We start from the raw sequence: 26,167 nt of genomic DNA, 5'->3' as shown, positions 1-26,167 counted from the left end.
TCAATTTTTGTATTGAAATTTATAAGTGGAACAATATAATAGTTATTCATCTAAAATTGATTATTTTATATTTTTTATTTTATAATTTTTTGTCAATTTATTTAAGTAGAGCAGAGGATTCAAATTCTAGGTATTGATGATCTCATATATTCATATCAATAAAGTTCTACATTCAAATTCAAACAAAATACTTAACCAAGTCTAATCAAATTGTTATAATAATAATTTTTTAAATTATGCGTTTCTTTCTCCTTTCCTTCTCCTTCCTCATTTTCCTCTCTTTCTCTGTTTCCTTTTTTCTTTTCCTTCTCCTTCTCCTCTTTCTTCTTTTTCCAAATTTGCGCACGCAGGTTTTTCTTCTTTCCTCTTCCTCCTCCTCCTCCTCCTCCTCCTCCTCTTTTTCTTTGTTATCATCATCACCAATAATACCAACATTTTGTGAACATCTTTATTAGTTCTAATTTTCTCTGCTGCCATCATTAAATAATTTCGGTTCATTTCTTAATTTATTTCGGTTCATTTGTGTGTTAATTGAGGTTAACTTGATACTGCTGATAAGTATTTACCAAATTTTTTATTCCTTGAGTAATTTCGGTTTATTTCTTAATTTAATTGAGATTCATTTGGATTCAAAAATGAATTCGTTGTGTTTTTGTTAATGATTGAGTCTTTTTTTAGCAAAAAGGAACGAAATTATTTATTATCACTTTATTCAATTGTATTAGATTTCATTCCATTCCATTCAATTTGTCTTGAAAGCCATTCCAATCATTGGAACAAATTATTCATCGACATCACACCTGGACTGCAAATGAACCGAAAATATTTTAAGTGAAACCATTGTATAATACCAAATAAATCAAACATTTGTCCATTATATAAATTCGAATTCAGAAATACCTAGCCTGCGTCTAGAATGAACCGAAAATATTATCAAAGAGAAACCACTATATATATAATACCAAATGAACCGAACATTTGTGCATTATATAAATTCGAATTTAGAAACACCTGCGTCTAGAATGAACCGAAAATATTATCAAAGCGAAACCAATGTATAATACTAAATGAACCGAATATTGTCCATTATATAAATTCAAATTCAATTCAAAATGTTGGTTTTTGTTTGCAAAATGTTGGTGTTGTTGATGATTACGATAACGAAAGAGAAGAAGAAGAATCTACGTGTGCGAGTTTAAAAGAAGAAGGAGGAGGACGAGGAGAAGGAAACGGAGAAAGAAAATGAGAAGACGAAGACGAAAAAGTTACGTTATTGAAACACCTGTATGATACACGCTGGTATAATGAAAGTAATTTTTATTAAGTTTGAACTAACTTAGTTAAATTTAGTTGCCAAAAATACTTAGATATGTAGCTGGACTGTATTTATGTATTCTTGATATCTAGATTATTCAGTTGAAGGAAATAAACATTTGAAGTATGAAATCGTTTAATTAATTAACATTAAGTGCTTCTTGCATTGTAAGAATCTTGAGAGAAATAATAATTAGCGTATGTAGTTGCTTGTAAGTTTTTTTAGAGAAATAGTTGAGCAGATACAATATATATTAAAAGTAAATTAAAGTATATATATTTATATAAAAATATATAATGACTTATATTTTGTAAATTCGTCGTATTTTTTTTTACAGTTGCTGGCATATATTTATGAATGTAATAATAAATAACATGAAGCTTGAATTTAACGTAAGTCAACAAAACCAAAACTTATTAGGGTGGTGTATACGTAGTAACACGTGATAGCTAGTTAAACTTTCTAACTTTTAAGCTTGAAAAAATAACATCCAAACATAAATATATACATAGTCAAGTGACATAGCTGTAAAATATGTTTGTTAACATAATCAAAGTTTCAAGATTATTCCAGCTTGAGAGAAAGATAAAGAAGTTCCAGCTTCCATTTTCCAGCAATTATATATAAATAAGAATATTATTAAATATATATTTTATTTATTATTTATAATTTTTTGACTACATAACTGTTGGGTTGCTTGGGTGTTTAGTGAGTTGGGTGAGGCTGATGCTAGAGCAACAGAGTGTGAGAGGGTTGCTCGACCTGGATGTGGACTCCTGGAGGAAGGCGTTCGTCTGAGTTGGCCAGGCACTGACGGGATGGGGCCACCTGCAAGGATTCCAACGCTCAAGTCAATGTTCGTACGATAAAGCGGCTAATTAGGATAAAGTGACGTACCTCTATAGATGAATAGGTCCCTCCCAATTTATACTCCGTACTCGAGTGAATCCTTTGTGAAATCCCACGTGTGCCTGGAAGCTTTCGCTAGCTGTCCAGGTTTCTTGTGGAATGGGAGGTGATGTGCGAGTCGCCTCCTAGTTCGGGTTGGTGGATCCGTCGAGTCGGTGTCTCGTAACCGGGCTAGTTTATTAATGAACTGGACCGGAACAATAACATTACTGTATTACAAATTTGCAATTCCAAAATTATGCGTACACCAATCAATTTAATTTCTTCTTATTTTGCGTTAAAGACCAAACTGATCATTCGTTATTACTTATTACACGATTGCAGCACAATTTACAAATTCAAATGAAACTGATGAGAAGCGATAAATTTCATATATCATTAATCACTTACCGATCTTGGAAAGATAATAATGTATGTGTCAACAAGATCGGAACGAATATTACAGTGAAAAAAGAAGGAAAAAAAAATTGTTGATAATCAAATTACCTCATTTATATATGTTCGTGTGAAGATAAAAAGATCACATCAATGATTGTGGTTAGAGGTTAAAGGATATCATGTCGCAGGAGAATAGCGCCGACCATACGAACATATTCATTTTATGTTCTATGTATTAATCTGGTGCTATTTCTCCTGCGACAAAACATCCTAAACCTCTGCAATTCAATTTTCCGCATTATTGTTCTTTGTGGTGTGATCCACATGCCATACACTTGGTGTGTGTATTTATAGAATTCAGAGTTCAGTGCAGTGTGAGTATCTAGAACTAGAAGTATGAACTTACTGCGAAGTTGCAACCCCTCAAATTATTGGAAGAGCTTTTGGAAAATTGGAGGGGAGCAAGAATTTCTAAGTTTGGAGGTTATTGATTAGTCTAACATTTTATTATTAATTATTAATTAGACATCATCATCAATTTCTCACATGAACTTACATGCAGTTTACACGTACTCATGATTGATTATTCTGAGAATTATAGTGGTTATTATGGGTTAATATTCAATAGTTCTCGAAAGATTAAGTGCGTGTTAATTTACTTTAAATCTCAAATTAATTTTTAAAGGGTATAGTGATAAAAAAAATATCATTTACATATTAAAATTAGACATCAAAATTAATCACTATGTATTTATGTATAAATACATATATAATTTAATTTATTTTTAATTAGTATATATTTTGTATTTTTAATTATTTATACTAATGGCTGATTTTAATGTATACGTAACAAAGTTGATAATAATAAGATAAAAACTTATTATAATTATTTTCATGTGAAGTTAACAATCGTTAGATAATAATTTAATTAGTCAAACTTATTAAATTATCTAATAATTTTTAGTTATCAACTTCATGTGAAGATAATTGTTTGTGAGTCTCTATTTAATAATAAATTAAATTATTTTTTTACTAATTAGATGATAATATATCATGATCATGTCACATGTCACTATTTAATTAATAAAAAGATTAATTTAATTTATAGTTATATTTTATAAAAATTAATTTAAATTTTATTTTATAATAAATAATCATTTAACTGATAAAATAATCAATTTAATATATAATTATATTTTCTAAAGATCAAGTTAAAATATAAATTTTCAAGAACTAAACTAACACACATAATCTGTGATGTTGACTATTTAGTATTTATTATACTTAACAATTATATATGCATGTAGTTTCTAGGAAGGTGTGACTTGTTTAAGTAGAAGAATTAGAAAGAAAAGTGAGAAAAAACATTAATTACTGGATACTAGTCAAATAAAGAAAACATGGAAGCATAATTATATATGTGCTGGCGACAATACTTTTAAGAGCTTCTCAAAATTGGATTCATCGTTGAGTTGGTGAATTTAAAATTAAAAAATACTGAAAGATTTAGAGATTCCATGAGAATTTAACTAAAATTCAATTAGGTATAATAGAGTAATGATTTATACAAAACATTTAACTTTTTATTTTATTTTTTTACTAATTTCTTATAATTAACTGGTTAATCTTATAAATCATTTTTTTACCATTTTTTACTACTATTCTTTAATTAACTGTTAATTTTTAGCTAACACCCGATCTGAATATAGTTAAATATATAATTATTCACATATTTTGGTCTAAATGTTTAAGTTTTTTAATTAAATACTTATATTACATGGTGTTAAAATTTTTAAAGACAAAAAAAAATAGAGATCGATATTTATTGCTAAGAAACTACCTAAATGGCTAAACATAAGTTAAAAATAAAAGAAGGCTTATGCATCAACATTTTAGAAATATAATTGTTATGAAGAAAAAGATATTTTTATAACAATTTTAAAATAAAATTAATCAAATTCTAAAAATTATTTATTAAAAAGTGTTATGAAAATAAAGATTAGAGTTTGAGATTTAAAATATAGTTATAGTTATAGTTTAGAATATCCATAACAGATATATTTATATATAACACTCTCCCTTAAATGTCTCTAATGTTAATACATTATTTATTTTCCAAAGGTAGAATATAATATTATTAATTAGAAGATTAAGCAACAAATAGAGTTGGTCCAACTTTGGACAGCACAATAAAAGAAAACTAAAATAGGGTACTCCCACTTAACTTACTTTAAAACAATCGAGACTAAGAACTCAAGAGTTACTTCATCCATGTAATGTCCTTGCAGCAAATTCCTCTTCCATCTTATCTGCTATGGAGAAAACTTCAAAAGGTGAGAAACTCTTGTCTTCGAAGATCTTCATATTACGTACTTTTCATATTTGTCAGAGGGTGAAAGCCATCTTTACTATTTTTCTGTTTCTTCCATCTTCTCCCATCATCCTTCCACTCACATGCACCCACCATTTCCAAAATATGTCGTCATCTCCAGCCATTTCTGATGGTTGGATCCTTGCCAAACACCATACCTGTCTTGATTGAGAGCAAGAGGCCAAGCAGTGGGTCACCGATTCAGAAGGATTTGGACATCTAGGATATTGTGGCAGAACTGTTGGTAATCGGTGGTTCAAATTCTACCGCACGGGAAGACTATTGTGAAGAGCACGCCAGAGGAAATTTTTTACTTTGGGAGGGCATTGGATCCTCCAAAGAGCTCGCTACATTTGTTTCTGCTGACAAATTTCAGGTAGCAGTTCCGGTGGATTGTGGAGCATTCTAAAGGCATATGTGTAACCAGATTGAACAGAGTACTGTCCATTTCGCTCTGCTGGCCAGGTTAGCAAATCTTCCCCTTCGTTTATTAGAGTTTGTAGAATAATCTGTGCAATGTCTAGTTCAAATGTTGCTTCTATAATGTCTCTTCGTCATTGTTTGTTGTGATCTATTAGCTGTGAGACCCATTCAATTTGGTTGTTGGCAGTAGTATTGTTGTGAATTGAGCTAGGATCCACCTGTTTTAACCATCTATCCTCAAAGACCCTGACTTTTTCACCTCGTCCTATCCTCCATAGACAGCCTTGTTCGAGAATTTTCCGCCCTTCCAAAATATTGCGCCACCCCCATGACGGATTGTAGCCTGTCTCTGCCCTTAGAAAGGAAGTGTATTTAAAGTATCTGCTTTTTAGAACTTTTCTCAATAGAGAGTGAGGTCGAGAAATGATTCTCCAGCCTTGTTTTCCTAGCATAGCTAGATTAAAGACTTTTAAATCCTTGAAATTCAATCCCCCTTGAGTATGAGGTCTACAGATTATATCCCCACCAATTCAATGTTGTCTTCTTTCATTCTCCTTTTGTCCCCACCAAAATCTCATTATCATACATTGTATTTCCTCAATAAGAGTCTCAGGCAGCTTGAAACACCCCAACGTATATATCATAATGGCAGTGGCTACGTCTTTTATCAATGTTTCTTTGCCGCTGGCTGATAAGAGGGATTTTTTCCAATGCTATAATTTCTTCACCACCCAATCCTTAATATAATTGAAGGTTGCTTTTTTCGATCTCTGTATCACTGAGGGCAGACCCAAGTATTCATCTTGGTTCCCAACATGGGAAATGCTGAGAATATCAGATAAAGTCTCTCGAGTTTTAGGATTGATATTTTTGCTGAAAAATAACGATGACTTTTGTAGATTAACCACTGTCCGCTCACATCACTATAAGATTGTAGGATCTTGACTATGTTAGCACATACTTGGGGTGTTGCCTTATCGAATATAATTGAGTCATCTGCAAAGAATAGATGAGTAATGTAAGGACATCTGTAGTTCAAACGAATTCCAGTGATCTCATTCCTCTGTTCTCCTCTGTGGAGCAGATGGGAGAGTCCCTCTGCACAAAATAAGAATATATAGGGGGAAAGTGGGTCGCCTTGTCGCAATCCCCTACATGGCTTAAAATAACCATGAGGTTGTCTTTCTACAGCAACAGAGTAGGAAACGGTCGTTACACATTCCTTCAACCACTCCACCCACCTTCTACAAAAACCCAATTTCTCCATAATAGCCCAAACGAAGTTCCATTCAACCCGGTCGTAGGCTTTGCTCATATCTACTTTCAATGCTAGTTGTTCATCCCCAAACTTCTTATTCTTCAAGAAGTGCATAAATTCGTGAGCAATCAATACATTATCACTAATGAGCCGGCCCTTTATAAATGCACTTTGGTTATCGCTAATAATTCTGTTTATAGTATGTTGTAATCTATGCACAAGAATTTTAGAGATAATTTTATAAAAAACAGTACTAAGACTGATTGGCCTCACCTAGTTCATTTTGCTAATGTTGGAGTCTTTAGGAATTAAGCATATGTGTGTATGATTGAAGGCTCTGAGCATCTTCCCTCCCTCAAAGAAGCTATGAACAGCATTAAGAACATCCCTTTTAATAGTGTCCCAGAAAAACTGATAGAATTTTGCAGTGAATCCATCCTCTCCAGGTGCTACAAGAGGATTAATAGAAAAAACTGCATCTTTGATTTCTTGATCCGAGACTGGTCTAGTTAGCCTTCGATTGGTATTGTTATCTACCCTTCTAGTCAACCCCTCCAGCTCCTCAGTCGGCTCCTTTGGTTTAGAAGTAGTAAATAGGTTTTTAAAATATTGCTGCGCAATACTAGCTATTTGTTCTGGATTAGTACCAACCTCACCCGAATCACTTTCCAGCCTGTGCAACTTGTTTTTGCTACTCCGCATACGGAATTTGGCATGAAAGAATTTTGTGTTCTTATCACCCCACTGCAACCTGGCCTTTTCTTTCCAGAATCTTTTCTCCCTCTCATATTCATCTTCTGGTTTCACCTCTAAGACCCGAATCATAGTAGTGTCAGCCCCTGCACCTTTATCCTTCTCTGCATTCAGCTTTGAGTTTAATTCAGCAATATTTTTCTTCAAGTTAGTAGACAAATTTTTCTGCCATGCTACCAAATTGTGTCTACATTATTTAAACTTGCTGAATAATACAAATATCGGAGAATCTTTAACCTTCATATGCCATGAATTTGCCACCACATGCCTAGCTTCTTCGCTATCACACCATCTTTCCTGAAATCTGAACCTTCTCTTTGTTTTAAAACCTCCTCTATACGAGGAAACCAGAAGCGGTCTATGGTCAGATCCTGTGTCATCTAAGTGCACCACCGAGCCATTTGGGTAATTCTGTTTCCACTGAATAGAGGCCAAACATCTATCCAATCTTTCTCGAATAAAGTTAATTCCTGCCTGTTTATTACTCCAAGTGAACATACTACCTTCATATCCAAGATCAACCAGGCTACCTCCATTAATAAAGTCTCGAAAAGCTTGAATAGAAGATATAGTTTTCATTTTTTCTCTTCTTTTTCACTAAAGGCTAAGATAGCATTAAAATCACCAGTAATCAGAATATTTTCTCCAGCTGTATCCAGTATACTTAAGATCTGATTGTATTGAACGTTTCGTTGGGCCTCTTCATTGTGCAAATGTATTCCAAAAATCTCTCAAATTCTGTTATGCACATTGTCTCTCTAGGTGAAATGAATAAAGAAAATCATCATGCTGAATAATATTAATATCTTCACCTTCCTTCCACATTAATACCAGCCCTCCCGCTATTCCTCTTAGTTCAACACAATGGAACCTCTGAAAACCTGCTTTTCTGCCTTGTTTCTCCACAAACGAAGTAGTATTTTTGGTCTCGCATAAGAATACCACTTCGGGGGAATGGGTTCTACATAACCCTTTGATGCTGTGAACTGTTAGGGGTTTCCCCAAATCCCGACAGTTCCACATGATCATCTTCATGAACCTTGGGGTGCCGCTTTTGAGATGGCACCCTGAAGCCCTTCAGAATAAAATTCAGTGGATGAAATAGAGTCTTCTTCGTTCAAAAACTCATCTTGTTGCTCCGAATTTCGCTTAACACCAACAATCTTACTCCCTACCTCCGTCACTTCCATATTTCTCGCCAAATGTTTAATTTTTGGTCGTTTACTACTTCTTTTAATACCTCTCTCTGTGCTGCCTACGTGAAACACCCCTACTTTTTCTATCCGTATCAAACCTTCCATACCTCCTGGCACCGGTTCTGTTCTAGTGTATGGAATAATGTTTTGGTTTTCCTGCGGATTTGAGATATGATACTGAGCTGATGGTTTTAGAATGTTGGTTTGGTTTAGGTGTATTTGAGAATTTGGTGGATTATGGATACGGTTGGGGTTATGGTCATTGAATGATAGGTTAGAAAGGTTTTTTAGAAGGCTTATTGGTGTAGGTTTATTATGAGGTTGAGAGAATCCAGTTTCCTTTCCACGTGGGTTTGGGTGTGAGTTCTCCTTTTGCTCTTCCACTCTCCACCCGATCTGGTCTGCTTTCAACACTCTATTCCATCTCTCTTTAATCTCCTGCTGATTGGCAGACAATTTCAGGTACTCTTCGCAGTTCCTTGTTTCATGCCTGATGTAACCGCAAAAACTACAATAGATCCCCAATTTTTCATACTTCAGCATAATTTCAAAAACTACATTATCCGGACTAGCTACTTTTATTGATTGACGTAGTGTCTTGGTCACATCCATATTAACCCTTATTTTCATAATCTGGTCCTCCTTGCCTCTCATGGCAAATTTATCAGCCTCCATTACCTCCCCTAGTTTTTGACCTATCCTCCATGCCGCCGTTATTGTTTTGCAAAATTCAGGCATTCCTCATATTTGGATCCATACTGGAATTCAAGTAAAGTCCTCCTGTTCCACTTTCATACCTGGCTGCCATCTTCTAAGATGGATCATATAATTTTTAAATAGCCATGGAGATCCCCTTTCCACCCTTATCACATTTGCTTCCTTAGAAAAGAAAAATTGGAATATGTTTTCTCCATGCACTTTGACTCTAAATCCCTCAGGTTGATTCCAGATAGCTCCGAATCCTCCCTCCATTGTCCCGCCGCTAACCTTTCTGTCCACCATTAGTCTCCCTATTAAGCTTTTAGAGCATATTTCGACTCCTTCCTTCACATTCTCCACCTCCAATACAACAATCTCCTCCTCTTCTGTTTCAAGTTATTCTGGATTCTGTGTAACTCTCACCTCAGGTGATGTCATAGGATGAGTTATGAAAGAGAATTATAACTTTAAAGAAGGACGAAATCTCACTGTTCACTCAGATTATTTGGAGAAGGTCTGAACTCTTAGTGATTAAAATTTACAAGAAAAAAAATAGAATAGAATTAAAAATTAGGATTCACAAGAAATCCTATCAGAGGCACAAAAAATCCTAGGCACAAAAACTCGAAGGTCATTTCTAATGTTAATACATTAGATAGCTGTCTTATTAAAAATTTTATCCGAAAAAATTTAGTGGAATAAAAACTATAGTTAAAAAAAGAGTTCAGCCCATAATTTTATCAGAAAAATAAATCAAATAAAGATAAAAACATAACAAATAAGAGAAAATATAGAAAAGGAAGAGAGACGACAAACAAACTAAAAGAAAACAAATAAAAGGCGATCGAAAAAAAATTGAAAGACGATCGAAGAAGAATAAAAATGGCGTACATGTCATGAATAATAATTATGAATCTTTCTTAACATTAGGAAGTAAAGCATATGGATTCTTCGTAAAAATTATTATATAAAAAAATTACATATAGTCCTATGTACAGGATATACTTTATATAATAAGTATATGCATGATATGCATATAGTAAAGCAAAGCATGTTAGGCATAAAAAAAATTGATGCAATGCTATGGAGATAAATATATTTTATGTGTGGCATATATAAAAGAAACATGAAAGTATAAAAAAAAAAGATTAACAAAGAAATTTAAGAAGAAGGAAGAAGAATGTTAATGTATTGCGACGGTGATAGTGGTGTAAAACAAATTAGAAGAATAAGGAGGATAAGTAGTAGAAAGTAATTATTTAGTTTTAAAGTAGAACTTGTGCTGACAATATGTTACGAAAATAAAGATTTGGGTTTGAGGAGAGAAGAAAGATGAAAGAGAATACGGAAAATAAGAAATGACTTTATTAATAATTAGTGTGTACATAGAACTCTAAAAGGGGATTATTTATAGCAAAGGATCTAACTCCTATAGAACTCATCAGCTAGGTTGACTGATTTTATCTATTTGAAATTTAAAATACAGTTACAGTCTAGAACATTCATAACAAATATATTTATAGCACTCTCCTTGAATGTCTCTAGTGATAATACGTTAGGTAGCTGTCTCATTAAAAATCTTAATAGAAAAAATCTAATGGGATAAAAACCATAGTTAAGGAAAAGAGTACAACGCGTATTACTCCCCCTAATAATTATATCACTTGATATCTCTTAGTTGGTGCATCCCAATCTTGTATACCAGCTTCTTAAATGTTGAGGTAGCTAGTGTTTTAGTGAACAAATATGCTAAATTATCATTGGAACGAATTTGCTGAATATCTATATCACTACTTTGTTGAAGATCATGAGAGTAGAAAAGCTTTGGTGAGATATGTTTTGTTCTATCTCCTTTGATATATCCTTCCTTTAGTTGACGTATACAAGCAGAGTTATCTTCGTATATAACTGTAGATATTTTTTTCGTCGGTAAACCACACATATCTTGAACATATTGGGTGATTGTCCTAAGTCAAACACATTCTCGAGTTGCTTCATGAATTGCCAATATTTTTGCATGATTTGAGGAGGTTACAGTTATAATTTGCTTTGTTGAGGGCCAAGATATAGCTGTTCCTCCACTTGTGAATAGATAACCTGTTTGTGACCTGTCTTTATGCGGATGAGAAAGAAAACATGCATATGCATATCAAACTAATTGAAATGTTGTTTCATTAGAGTAAAATAAACCCTTATCAATAGATCCTTAAAAGTATCTTAATATATGTTTGACACCATTCCAATGTCTTTAAGTCGGATAAGAACTAAATCTCGATAATAAGTTTACTGAAAATGCTATATCTGGTATTGTATTGTTAGTGAGATACATTAGTGCACCAATAGCACTAAGTAAGATACTTCAGAACCAAGGAACTCTTCATTACTTTCACAAGGTCGAAATGGATCTTTATCCACATTTAATGATCTCACTACCATTGGAGTACTCAATGGGTTGTGCCTTGTTCATGTAAAATTTTTTCAAAAGTTTCTCAGTATAAATTGACTGATGCATGAATATACCATCTTTTAAGTGTTCAATTTGTAAATCAAGGTAAAATTTTGTCTTACCAAGATCTTTCATTTTAAATTCTCTTTTTAAATAATCCACAGTTTTTGGAATTTCTTCAAATGATCCAATGATGTTTAAATCATCAACATATATTGCACACAATAATAACAAATTTGTATTCAAATCTTTTTATGAACACACATGGACATACACGTTCATCTTTGTATCCATCTTTCAATAAGTATTCACTAAGACGTTTATACCACATACACTACAAGATTAATATTTAATTTTGGGAGTATTTTAGTGGGGTCTCTAAAAACCTCTGCAATATATTTTATTTATGGCAATTTAAAAAACCTCCACTAATAATTAATTCAAAATTAAAATATAAAATTCTCCCCCAAAATATAATTTCCCCTAATCGCAGAAACGAGAGGCAGGTTAACGGAGAAGAGAACGGCGCCTCAAACCCTAAATTTTCTATCGCCATTTTTGCCGCCGTTCTCGCTGCCGTTTTCGCCGCCGGCGCCATTACCACTGCCATGTTCGTTGCAGTAGAGAGCTTCTGGATCGAGCCACCTATCTTATCAATGCGTTTTCAGATCTGTCTCTCTATACTGTCGTTGTTGTCATTGTTGTCACCGCAGTTTTCGCCGCCGTTGCCGCCACAATTTCCGCCGTTGTCTCTCTATACTCCCGAGCTTCTTCTTCAACGCCGCTTTCTCTCACTCCGATTTCTCCTTTGGACTGCCGCTGGTACTTCTTTTTCTTCTTCTTCCCTGTTAATTTACTGATATTTCTTCTTTGTTAATGATAAATTTCTTCTCTGTCTTGCCTCCTCAGTTCTGTTGCAATAATAGTTCAGATATATAGGACTTAAGTTCTTCACTGTTTTCATACGCAGTTTTTTGCACTTCATTAAGGATCTAACCTATTATATTATCGATGCAAGATTCTTAGAGATATTATGTTACATGAGTTTTCTTTTATCATTATTTGTTTTTCATTTCTGACAGATGAAGACATTAGAAAGGAATTTCTTAGTTCATGAAAAACCATGTCAATGGCAGATGATGATGCAATGGATTTTGGCTTTGACTCTATTCCTAAAGGGAAGAAAAAGACATTTGACTTTGAGAAACTGTGAGTCTTCTTGAATTTTAGAGTTTGATTTTGGCAAAGTGAAATATGAAGTCAAAGGATGCTGTTATTGGTTTCATTCTGAAACATTCTTCATTTTAAATGTTCCAATTGACTGATAAGATGTTTTTATTTAATATTTATACTAGAGAAGGGTTATATGATACATTAAATTTTTTATTTCACTAAAGACATGATATACATATATGCAAATGTGAATTAGTAGCACCTATTTATTTATAAGAAACACTCTCTTGTTGTAGGGACATGAATTTTAATTTGGACGGTGAGTTCAAAAACATATCATCATTTAAGATGGACATGTCTGACCTTGATTTTGCATGTACACCCAAAAATTCTTTCCAGTCTAAGGACAAAAAAGGAGAATCTTCTGGTGGTGAAAAAGCAGGAAAAGAAAATGCATTTAATTTCAGCTTTGATTTTAATGAGTAAGTGCCAAAGTACTCAAGACAATAATCATCTAATGTGGAACAATGTTATTGTTGGCTTCAGCTTTGGTAGTGTGAGTGTTTTGAAGGTTAAAATGTATTATCATATTTACACGTCTTCTATTAGCATAGGTTGGATAACTTCAATCTTGATCCAAGCTTAATAAAAAGAGATACTTCTTCCAACAAGAACCTTAGGAAAAAAGTAGTTACAGCAGAAGAAAGTGACAATGCAGGTGCTAAAATGCCTAAAGCTAGCAATGTTGAAAATGCTCATGCATCTACTGATAGCATGGCTATAAAACCAATGATGAGGTAATATATATGGATTCTGATGGAGTTGACTTGCATTTAGAGCCTTCATCTCTGATGCACACCACTGGGTCAGATAATACTGTTGGAGAAAATCTAGGTAGAAGTACCCAGAATGTAACAAATGACCCTCAACATGAAAAGAGTGATAAAAGCCTTGAAGATACTGCTAAAAGGTGAATGATTATTTTATTATTATCTTTTTTTGTTTTTTTTCTCTATTTTTTATTTATTTTGTTATTGCTAAAAAGTACATCCACGAGAACCATATAAAACTTTATTTATTTATTTATTATTTTATTGCTGGTATAATGATGAAGTTTGTTTTGTAGAATGACTCTGTTGTTAAGACCTCCAGTCTCAGGAAAGACCACATTGCTATTAGCTTTGATTGACATTTTGCTAGAAAACTTGGCAAAGATTTAAAAGTAAGCAAATCAATCAAATTTTGCTACAATAAGTTCATATATTGTAGGCCATAGTTCCTTTTAAATTTTAGTAATTGAATTATTACACATGGATATTCTTGTTCATATGTGTTCAATAAAAAAAGGATAATAATTGGGTTAGTTATGATGATGAAAAAATCAGAAATCAGGAAAAGTAACATACAATGGGCATGGGGTAGAAGAGTTTGTGGCACAGAGAAGTTTAGCTTATATTCGGCAACATGGTTAATTAGATGAATTAGTTTAGTACTTGAGTTTGTGGCCAAAGGTAACATTTTAAGCTTTTTATTTATTATGTGCTTGACATTTTACCAAAGGATGATGATGTTATTAATTAAAAGTATTTATTTATTGGAGCAGATTTCATATGGAAAGGCAGCCACTAATAATAATAGCAGAGGCAGAGGTAGAGGCAGAGCTTGTGACACAGACCTCTGTATACCACTGGTCAATTGAAGGTGAGATAACAGTGATATGTTTAACCTTAATACTTTGGCCCTTCTATACTTCCCATGTATGCATATTCTCACTCATTGTGGTTGTTTGAAAGTTATTGACTAGCATGTTTAACCTTAATATTGTGCTGCATCCTTTGCTCAATTTAAGATGAGATTTGATATGATTATGCGCTCCTGCACTTAGTGTTCTCTTGCTGCTCATATAACATTTAATTTGGTCTAGTTCTGGTATCTGGTCAGTTGATTTAGAGTTTTCTCTAAGTCAGAATTATCATATGTTCTTGTTCTATATTCAAATGAAAAATGGTGCTTATCTACTTCACTATTGGCTGATATATGACTTTGTGTTCAACAGATACTTTCATGACTGCATCAAAGGTAAAGAAGGAAAATCACAGAACAGCTTTGGTACGACATGCATAATCTTTTTTTTTTCTTCGCTTTTTCTTTTTGCTCTCTTCTGACTAGGGGAAATTGCAGTGCCTAGAAGAGTTTAAAGAAAGGATCACAGAAATGGTATTTTGGGATTGTATTCATATTTTCATTTTGAAACTTTTATGTAATTAGATAATATTGAAATATTGAAGTTGTTTTTACTTTTTAAAGAAAAACAATAATAGTTATGTAGAACAATACCATATGTAATTATGTTTGGAACTATTAACATTGAGAATTTTTTTTATACAGAATTATGTCTTATATTGAGGAATTGTTATAAAATAGTTAGTTTTTAAATTTTGATATTAAAAAATAAATTTTTAATTTTAAAATATGTAAATAAGATGAGATTAATGAATGATTTGAAATTAAAAATAAATAAATAATTACAAGATTTGTGAAGGTTTGAAAATCTCACAAAATAGTTAATTTTTGTTAAATTAAAAAATCAATTTGTGGGGGTTTTAAACCATCACAAAAGTGATTTAAAATTGCCACAAAAGTATAATATAAAAGCCCCATTAAACACATACAAAACCTCCACTGAATAGATTATGGAGGTTTTTAAAAACTCCCACAAAAGATCTCGTGGCACCTCAAATTTTGGGGATTTTGGAAACCTCCACAAACCATCTGGTGGGGGTTATAAACCTCCACAAATAGGAGAAAAAACCTCCACAAATAAACAAAAATCTTGTAGTGATAAGCTCAGATTGTTTTAATCCATACAAAAATTTTTGAAGTCTTACTGAACAAATTTTTGGAGAATTATTATGCTTTAGGCACTTTGAATCCTTTTGAGAACTTTCATATAAATTTCTTTGTCAATTAAGTCGTATAAATAGGCTGTAACAACATCCATTAGACGCATGTCAAGCTTTTCATGCACTGTCAGACTAATAAGATATCTTAATGTAATTGAATCTACCATAGAAGAATATGCTTCCATATAGTCAATACCAGGTTTTTGTGAGAATTCTTGTGCTACTAGTCATGCTTTATATCTTTCTATTTCATTTTTTCGTTGCGTTTGCGCACGAAAACCCACTTGTATTCCACTGATTTTATACTTTCAGGTGTTTTGACTATAAGACAAAAAATTTAACATTTTCTAAGAAAAGTTAATTCAGCTTGAAATGCATCTTTTCATTTTGGTCAATCATCTCTCTGTCTACATTCTTTGATAGATTTTGGTTCATGATCCTCATCTTGCTTTACTAATTCAACAGCAATATTATAAGCAAAAACGTCATCGACAACAGTATTCTTTCGGTTCTATATTTTTTCGATAGTGATATAACTTATTGAGATCTCTTCATTTTCAGGTACCTGAACCTCTTCAGAGGTTTCATCAATATTTATGTTTCTGGATTTTTTTTGAGTACTTGTCTCCATATTATAACCATCATGATTAACTATTTCTCTTCTTTTTCGGAAATTTTTATCCTTAGAACATATTGGTCTTCCAAGCTTTTGGCATGGATTGCTTTCATTTGCACTAACAGTTTGTCCTTCTGAGACACTTATTTTTACTAGTGCATTTGAAGCTGGAATGTGAGATTTGGTTACTCTCTTTAGGTTAGTAAATACATCTGGCAATTGATTTGCAATATTTTGCATATGAATTAACTTTTATACTTCTAGTTCACATTGTCTAGTGCGAGGATCTAAGTGGGATAATGACAATGTATTCCATGTAATTTCTTTTTTTAACTGCTTATTTTCTCCCCCTAATTTTGGAAAAATTGTTTCATCAAAGTGACAATAAAAAAATCTTGCCTTAAATAAATTACCCATCGCGGGTTCAAAGTATTTTATAATTGACAGAGATTCATAACCAATATATATCCCCAATCTTCTTTGAGGTCCCATTTTTGTGTGTTGTGGTGGAGCAATTGGGACATAAACTACACATCTAAATATTCTAAGATGAGAAATATTTGGCTCCTGACCGTAAGCTAGTTGTAATAGGGAGGATTTAAGATAACTTATTGGTCTGATGCGTATAAGTGCTGCAGCATGCAAAACAGCATGTCCCCGCTGAAACAGGCAGCTTAGTTCTCATAAGTAATGATCTAGCTATTAACTGGAGGCACTTAATTAATGATTCTACTAGACTATTTTGAGTGTGTACATGAGCAACAGGTTCTTCTATCATAATTTCAATTGACACACAATAATTATTAAATATTTGGGATCTAAGTTCACCAGTATTATCAAGACGTATTGTCTTTATAACATAGTCTAAAAAATGAGTTTTTAATTTAATTATTTGAGCTAGCAATCTCGCAAATGCCATGTTGCGAGTTGATAATAAACAAACATGGGACTATCATAAAGATGCATCTATTAAAACTATGAAATATTTAAACGGCCCACATAGAGATGAATGGACCCACATATATCACCCTGAATATATTCCAGAAAAGATGGTGACTCAATCCTAATTTTTTCTTGTGATGGTCTTGTAATTAAGTTTTCTTGAGAACAAGCAGCATATGAGAATTCATTAAATTGAAGAATTTTATGTTCCTTTAGAGGATAACCAAGTGAATTCTCGATGATTCTTCTCATCATGATTGAATCTGGATGTCCTAACCAGTCATGCCAAATTGTAAATATATTTGTATTTGTAAACTTCTGGTTTACTATGGCATATGATTTCACATTGTTAATAGTGGTATAGTACAAACCAAAAGAGAGAGCGGGTAATTTCTCTAAGACACATTTTTCTCCTGATTTTATAGTTTTAATACAAAGATATTCATTATTTTCTTCTCTTGCAATTTCTACATGATATCCATTTTGGCAAATATCTTTAAAACATACTAAATTTCTATGAGACTTACTTAATAGTAATGCATTATTTATAAAGAACTTGGTTCCTTTAGACAATACTATAGTAACTCTTTCAGAGCCTTAAATTATTTTTGCACTACCAACAATCGTACTTATATTTATTTTCTTTGTAACAAGAGAGATAAAATGTCTTTTATCTCTAAGTATTGTATGCGTTAAAGCACTGTCAGCTAGACATACTTCTTCATTATTGAATTTGAGCGAAATGTGAAGAATATCCATATTTAGCTTTAGAATAGAACTCGTGCTCATAACGTGTTATGAAAATAAAGATTAGAGTTTGAGGAGGGAAGAAAGATAAAAGAGAATAGAGAGAATAAGAGATGATTTTATTAATAATTGGTGTGTACATAGAATTCTAAAAAGAAACTATTTATAGCTAAAAGTCTAACTCCTAGGTGACTTAGTTAGATTAACTGATTCTATCTATTTAAAATTTAAAATACAATTACAATTTAAAACATTCATAACAAATATATTTATAACAAAAAATATTATTTTTTTGGTGGTTCAAAAAAAATTTTCTTAAATTCTAGGTATCCACTCTCGTTTCCATTTTGTAAAAAATTTATCATCATCAAATAGTTGAGTAGTTAACTGGCGTTTAGAAAGGTGGGAAGCGGGGAAGAAATGTGGGAACCAAATTGGAATTTCTGGGAGTTGATACAAATTCAAAGCATCCATGCATTCACATTGATTGATTTTGAATTTTAAATCAAGGTAAGGTTATTGGATAAAGCTCACAAAAGTGAAGAACATGATAAAATAATAAAGCAAGATTTTAATTATCTTTAAATTAAAATAGTAAAAATTTCAATTAATGACAGTTAGAAATTTAAAGATAATTAGTGTATTATTTTTTTTGTTGCCTATAGTATTTTTTAATTTTAACAGATCAAGAATTAATCTATCAAAAAATAAATTTTATTTAAGGGTTTGTCGTTAGCTAATAAAGATATTTAGTTTTTACTAAAGATAGGGATACTCGAACCTACGACCTCTTAGATGAATATGAAAAGACTATGTCATTTGAGTTATAACTTATTGATTGTCATTAGCTAATAAATTGCTTGCATATAATGTAGAATTTAAACCCTTGACATTTTTTTAAGCGGATGAGTGAGTTGACCAGTCAACCAATCCCTATGAAGTACGGACACTTTGCTGAGTTGTCGTGTCTGCGTATCGGACACATTTTGAACACGACACTCACTGACACTTGTCCGACACGCGTGTCTGCTGTGTCCAACCGTGTCTTAATAAAAAATAAAAAATTCTTCTCCGGACACACCTAAATATCATTACGTGTCAGCGTGTCCAGTCTTATTCTTAACATATATTTTTAAAATAAATTTAGATATAGTGTATATTATTATTTATTAAAATAAAAAATATTTTAAATACTTGACATAATTAAAATAAAATATTAAAAATAATTAAAAAATTAATTTATATGTTAATATCAATAAAATATCAAAATATCATTACAATTAATCTAAAAAATATTTTATATTTTATATGTATGCGTCTCCCGTGTCATGTAAGATTTTAAATTTGCATGTCAGCGTGTCCCGTATCTGTATCAGTGTCCGTGCATCATAGACCAATCCAATTGATTGTATTAGTTTAAAACTTTACTAATTTTCTCACTTTAGAGATTTTTTTTTGTCTCGCTTTGATTTCTTTTCTTTTTCTTTTTTTTTTTTTGTTAAATGATTTGTCTGATGGATGTAGATGGAACGGGCCATGTCCATGAGTAAACAAAAAGGAAGGCCCAACAAAGAAAAATAAATAAGAAATTCCTTCAAATGTATGGAGTTTTTCACATTTTCTGACCAAAAACGGAGTTTCAGATATTTGTCAACTCCCAAAAAAATAGAATTTGTCGGCCTAATGGATTTAATGTTCTTTATAACTTCATGATTTGGTCCAGTATGTATAACACTGAAAATAAGTTATCCTTCAAAAAGAAATACGAGAAGACAAATTATTAAGACGACTTCTTAATTGGAAAAAAAAGGATAGTGATCCATTTAGGAAAAAAAAAGACGCATATATATTTATTTCTATATAATCAAATCTGAGTACATAATAACAGGTTTTATTCTTATTATTTTCAAAACTGTTGAATTTATTTATTTTATTTTTTAAAGAGAGAAAATCCAAGTATACATGCATTTTGATGTTTCCTACTGCAATATTAGTTCTTGTTTCTTTGCATTGTGTGTGTTTTCAACCCTGTTTTTGGTCACTGTCTTTTAAACAACTTGTAAGTTTTAACCATTCACAGTTCAGTGTTTGCATATAATATGATATCAACTTCCCAAATGATAAGCTCTGGTTCATTCTGTTCAACTTTATCATCATTTTATCACATATCTATTGGATTTTAAGTTAGGTCCTCAACTATATTAGTTATTTTACATATAGCCACTAAAATAATTCAGCAAAATCCAGGCCTAACAGGACCTCTATAGTTCCACAATTTTCCAATGACATAAACAGATAAAAAATTGAAAAAAAAAAGTGTAAATATTTTTGAATGCCTCATCCATTCCCTTCCACTAAGCTGCTCCCTTTTTGCCTCTAATTTGTGCCTTTAGTCTGCCGTCGATTCTAAGCTCGATTTAAGAATCTATTACTGTTGCTGGTCAATGAATTGCTCCATATATAACATAGTTAAAAGAATCTTTTTAAGTATTGGTTGCATGTTTGTTCTGTTTGAAGTTGGTTTCTTCAAGTGATTGAATCAAAGCCTTCAAATAAAGGTCTGGATTGTTCCCAAAAGCAGGTTTGGGCATAAAGTGCTCAGCAACATCAGCTGGTGTGATTTGAGAGTGTTTGAGCAAGTCAGAAATTGTTGAAAACAAATGGTGTGATTCAATGTTAAGGTAATTCTTGGCCAGCAACTTGAATGCCTCAAATCCACAGTATGATAATTCAATGTGCATGTCCATTCTCCCTCTTCTCACCAATGCTGGATCCAATTTCTCAACATAGTTTGTAGTGAAAACTATTAGCCTCTCTCCTCCACATGCAGACCACAATCCATCAATGAAGTTCAGAAGCCCTGAGAGTGTAACCTGTTACATTGATTGCACAAATATCATCATGAGTACCAAGTACATTACAATTCGGATAGGACACATAAATATAATAATTTTATGAAAAAAAAGATTAACAGAATAGTCAAAATTTTAAAAAGTTTAAAATAACAATATTATATTTGATATAGATTTTAGATATATACAACATAGTTAAGCGAGTAAAAATGAAATAACTACCGAAATTATACATAAAAATTATATACTAATAAAATCATTCATCTAATATATACTTAAAAAACTCGTTTAAAAAAAAAATCAAACACGTAAGCCAAGATCTGACCAAACTTAAAATTTAGTCTGAATAAAAAATATATTTTATTAGATCTAAATTTGTCATTTTTATTTGATATTATTTTCACGTTGAAAATCATGTTTTACAATTAAAATATGCAATTAGTAATAAAAATTATATTTTTATATTTTAAATAATATTTTTTATATTATAATAATATTTTTACTTTAAAATAATTTATTTTATATATAAAAAAACTCACCTTAACTAACGTTTAGATTTAAAGCGAGATAGACTTGGATTTAATTTAGTGAAAACTCAAGTACAGTTAATTTTATATGATATTAATAGTTGTAATCCGTTAACCGATAATATAATTAAACATACCAAATTATTTAACTATTTTCAACTATTAACTTTGTAATTAAATTTTTTATTTTCACATCTTATTTTTATTTTTTCTTTCACAAAATTTTAAAAATAAAAAATATTAAAAATAAAGACAACATTTCAGGAATTCAGGTAGTTTGTTAATTATTTCACTAAGCTAAGAAAAATTGAAGTATTTCTGCAATGTAGCTAACCTGGCTGCTCTTAACATCCCTTTCTTTCAACCCACTTTGCTTCTTCTTCCGTTGATCATCTTCTTCTTCTTCTTCATCTTCCTTCGCTCTTTCCATTTTCTTCCTCCTCTGACCAGTTAGATCAAGTGAACAATCTATGTCCTCAATCACAATAATGGACTTGCTTGATGTCTCAATCAACAGCTTCCGCAGCTCTGTGTTGTCCTTCACAGCAGTGAGTTCCAAATCATACAAATCATATCCCAACAGATTCGCCATCGCCGCGATCATCGTCGACTTCCCCGTTCCCGGAGGACCAAAAAGTAAATACCCTCTCTTCCAGGCCCTTCCAATTCTTGCATAAAACTCCCTTGACTTACTAAACGTTACCAAATCGTCAATGATTCTTTTCTTCAGTTCCTCGTCCATCGCCACGCTTTCAAACGTTGCCGGATGCTCAAACACAACATGGTTCCAAAACGAACCGCTATTAGTATAAAGCTTCCTCTGCCTATTTCTAACCATAACCGCTTTACCTTCTCTCATAACATGATTAAGATATGTTCCTAAAACCATGTTTCTATGGTGTTTATGGAAGGTAAGCTTGTAGTACCTTTTCTCGTCCGCTAAATTGTTGTGTAGAGAAAGAGTTTGGGATTTGGCAACGTTTTTGCCAGAAACCCACCAAAGCTTAACACCATTGAACTCATCACACACTTCTTCATGGTCATCCATGGTAAGAAGAAGGGTTTGGTTGTTCTTGCCTATGTCACCTTTGAGTCTCTTAGCTTGTGTTGTGGCCTTGGAAGAAAGGTAATTCTGTATGGAAGTATAAGCCTCACTTCTACTCATGTGTCTATCACCAATGAGTTCATTGAATGTGATTTGGATGTAGGGGTAAACAAAAGAGAACAACCTTAGAGTATGTTTTTGTGCTTGGTTTCGGATTTGGAATGGGAAGAATTTCTCGAATATGGCCCAAATAAACATCAATGAAGCAATTATGGATCCTATTTGACCAAACATCGTGTCTCCTGCTCTTGTCTTCATCTTACTCTCCTCATCTTTTTGAGAAAGCTTTAGGGACTTGTCTTTTATAGAGGTTGAGTATTACTATATGAACAAGGCATATACGTCACCACGCGTCCACGCGTGTAACTTGGGCACCAAGCATTTTATTTTTATTTTGTCCACAAAATCACACTTTCTTATCTTAAATTTCATTTCTTTTCTATTTATAATGTTAGAAATGGGAGAGTAATATAAAGAGTGTATTATTGAATGAATGAAAAGATATAATACATAAGAATATATATGGATATTAGAAAAATTAAAATAATAAAAATATACAATCTTATAATTAATATACAGATATTCTATATAAATATAAACGATACTAATTAATTTAAATTGATTCTAATTTATTCTCTAACATATAATATGCATATTAAAATAACATATTATTTATTTTTTAATTAAAATATAATTACTATAATTTTATATATATTAATAAATACTTATTTCATCAATTTTCATAATAATAATATAAAATATTTAATTTAAATTTTTATGTATTTTATAGTAATAAATAAAATTATTATATCAATAATATGTATTATTTTTGAAGAATAGTTTGGTCAAGAAAATTAATTTATTAAAAAGATCAATTAATCCAGTAATTTAATATTTTAACTGAATTATTTATTCGTTCGTTTCTGATAGTTATGCTTTGAATGTTTTCATATTTTACTTGAGGAGTAAAATTTTAAGTAAGAAATTGAAAATGAATTTAGAATTTTACTCTTGTTTGATTAGTATGTTTATATTATGCGTTACCATATGTCGGCAAAAGAATTATATGTGTGCTTACTAAATTGTCTCGTATACACCGACTATAGATTGCTTAATCAACTTGACAAGAGTGTGCAAGTGCAATAAACGTATGTAATTGATTGTCCTCAATTTATTGATACACGGATACTGACACGGACACAAAACACAATATAATATATAAATTTTAAAATTTTATAAGACATGAAGATATACATATATATTAAATATAAAATATTAGATAATATTAGTGACTTCTTGATTTATTTATGTATTTTATTCTTAAATTTATTTTAAAAATATATATTAAGAATAAGACGGACACACTAATACGTGATGGTATTTAAATGTATTTAAGCGTGTCTGACAAAGAATTTTTTATTTTTTATTAGGTTTAATTACTCTGCAGGTTCCTATAGTTTCACCGAATTTTCAATTAGGTCCCTATACTTTTTTTCTTTTCAATTAGGTCCCAATACGTGAAATTTTTTTTCAATTAAGTCCCTGCCGTGTGTATAACATTAAAGTTAACAGAATATTCTTGGTAAAAAATGAATATTCTTTAAATTTGGTTGGAGCGGCTAGCTAAAGAAACATGCATTATTCCAAAATACCCAAATCACCCCTTGCAGTTTATCACAAGTAAAAAAAGAAACCCTAAGGTTCTCTGTGGAGAACGCGATTAAGTCGTCCTCTGCTTCCCCTCTTTCGGGCCGTCGTCAACATCCGTCGCTGGGGCCTTCTGCAAGGAACGCTTGGTGGTTTGCCGTCCGTCGCCACCTTCCCTGTGAACCGTTCTGCTCTACTCTGTTCCGTTCGGAGGTGGTCAGCGCGTTCTCGTCGCTGTCCGTCGCGGTGAAGCCTATCACCGTCGCTCTGCCGTATCGATCAGAGCCTCATAGCACCTGGCCTCCCGTCCCCGCATTGTGCGTCTGCTCCATCTCTCTGCACTCGAACGTTCTCTCTGAAAACAGGTTAGGAAAAAAAGCTTCTTTTGTTAGTTTTAAAAGTTGATGTGTATCCTAATTTTATTTTTTTTTTATAAAAATGACATTGGTTGAATATCTATTTCTGGGATTAATTTTTGGATTGTTTTGATAATGGTTGATTTAGGGTTTACAATATGGATATCTCTGTGCATGGATTTTGTTAAAGGGGGAATTGAAATATAAATTAATTTTGCTAATGATAAATTGTGTTTATTCTTGAATGTTGATTGTTGTGGCTGTGATGATGTTTTTTTAAATGGATTATGTTTCTGTTTTTAATACCTGTAGTGATAGGAGACTCAGATTTCACCATAGACATACATCATGGTGGCAAGTTTATGATAAATCTTGAAGTAACACTAACCATTGAAAACGTGAAGCTTCTCATGATAAATATTTTTTGTTACTTCATGCCTTAATATCTGATTTCATATCATGTTATGTGATGCTTTGCGCCCCCAATTTGAGCTAGGATTAGTGGATTACTCATTAGTCCCTTTATTGGGTCTGCTATACAAGCTTCAATTAGTTTTTCTTAACCATGTTTGCTGGTTTTGTGGAGTAGGAAAGAGGCAAAACCTTTATAGCAATGAGCAATGTGTGTTACTGCTTGTATTATTCTTCTTATTCTTCTTTCATAAAAAGTAAATAAATAAATAAGACAAATAAAAAAGAACTCTTAATATTGGAAGCAGCATATTTTAGTTTGAGTTATATATTAGTTTTGTTAAGTCCATAATAGTTATTTTAAACTCATTGCTGCACTGACTAGTATTCCTGCATCAATTTTCTGGTATGAGTTTAATAGTGGATCCGTTGCATATATTTTACAGTTTCTTCAAAGCAGTGGTGCTAATATTTTAAATCAAGGACAGGATACCAAATATGTAAAATTCTTGATTCTTGCATTGAGTTTGGTTCTGGAGCTTCATAAAGCAAAGGAAATAGCTGTTGAATATGGTAATAAAGCCAAAACTGATGTAGCAAATGCCTTTTCTGGAATAGTTGATGGTCTTAATTTATGTGAAAAATCGGTGACTGTATTAGCAAAAGACCTTTTGAGAATTTGCTTTTAATTAAGGTTTGGTGCTATTCATTTGATATTATTTGTTGTTGTTGATTTGTGTTTCCATTAAAAATCTTAGTGTGTTTTCTGATGTTACAATTTATCATATCTTCTAGGAAAATATTTTGTTGTGGCAAAGACGTTGTGAGGATGCATTGTATTCCCTGCTCACTTTTGGTGCTCGACGGCCTGTGCGTCACTTGGCATCAGTTGCAATGGCAAAGATCATATTCAAGGGAGATAGAATATCTGTTTATGCTAGAGCAAGCAGCCTTTAGGGATTTCTTTCTATTGGTTCTTGTTACCATAAGAAAAATTCATTTCTTCAATATACTTGTTTTTGAGTTTTTGTCAGTCAAATTGGTTTTCTTATTTGAGGAACTATATAGAACTCAGTTCTTGTAAACAATTTTAGTTATTATTCTATCAATGGTTCTTGTTACTATATGCCATATGCAAGT

At 32.0% G+C, this 26,167-nt stretch overlaps 2 protein-coding genes and 1 long non-coding RNA gene across 3 annotated transcripts; all 3 read right to left on the bottom strand.

Annotated features, from left to right (window-relative positions):
* Window positions 1-1,953: 1,953 nt before the first annotated feature.
* On the bottom strand, window positions 1,954-2,924 carry LOC140182633 (uncharacterized). The gene is made up of 3 exons (XR_011878603.1): window positions 2,711-2,924; window positions 2,213-2,411; window positions 1,954-2,143 (listed from the first exon to the last, which is right to left on the bottom strand). It is a non-coding gene; the product is annotated as an uncharacterized lncRNA (long non-coding RNA).
* A 4,003-nt stretch (window positions 2,925-6,927) lies between these two features.
* Window positions 6,928-7,986, bottom strand: LOC140183243 (uncharacterized). Its single transcript, XM_072231267.1, has 2 exons — window positions 7,676-7,986; window positions 6,928-7,594 (listed from the first exon to the last, which is right to left on the bottom strand). The coding sequence occupies exons 1-2, from the start codon at window positions 7,984-7,986 to the stop codon at window positions 6,928-6,930; spliced, it is 978 nt and encodes a 325-aa protein (XP_072087368.1).
* A 12,278-nt stretch (window positions 7,987-20,264) lies between these two features.
* LOC112784162 (AAA-ATPase ASD, mitochondrial) lies at window positions 20,265-22,904 on the bottom strand. The gene is made up of 2 exons (XM_025827285.3): window positions 21,843-22,904; window positions 20,265-21,002 (listed from the first exon to the last, which is right to left on the bottom strand). The coding sequence occupies exons 1-2, from the start codon at window positions 22,869-22,871 to the stop codon at window positions 20,613-20,615; spliced, it is 1,419 nt and encodes a 472-aa protein (XP_025683070.1). The 5' UTR covers window positions 22,872-22,904; the 3' UTR covers window positions 20,265-20,612.
* Between the last annotated feature and the right edge of the window lie 3,263 nt (window positions 22,905-26,167).

Source organism: Arachis hypogaea, chromosome 20 (assembly GCF_003086295.3).
Source record: "Arachis hypogaea cultivar Tifrunner chromosome 20, arahy.Tifrunner.gnm2.J5K5, whole genome shotgun sequence".
NCBI classification, from domain to species: Eukaryota; Viridiplantae; Streptophyta; class Magnoliopsida; order Fabales; family Fabaceae; genus Arachis; species Arachis hypogaea.
This window is presented reverse-complemented; position numbering and strand designations above follow the sequence as displayed.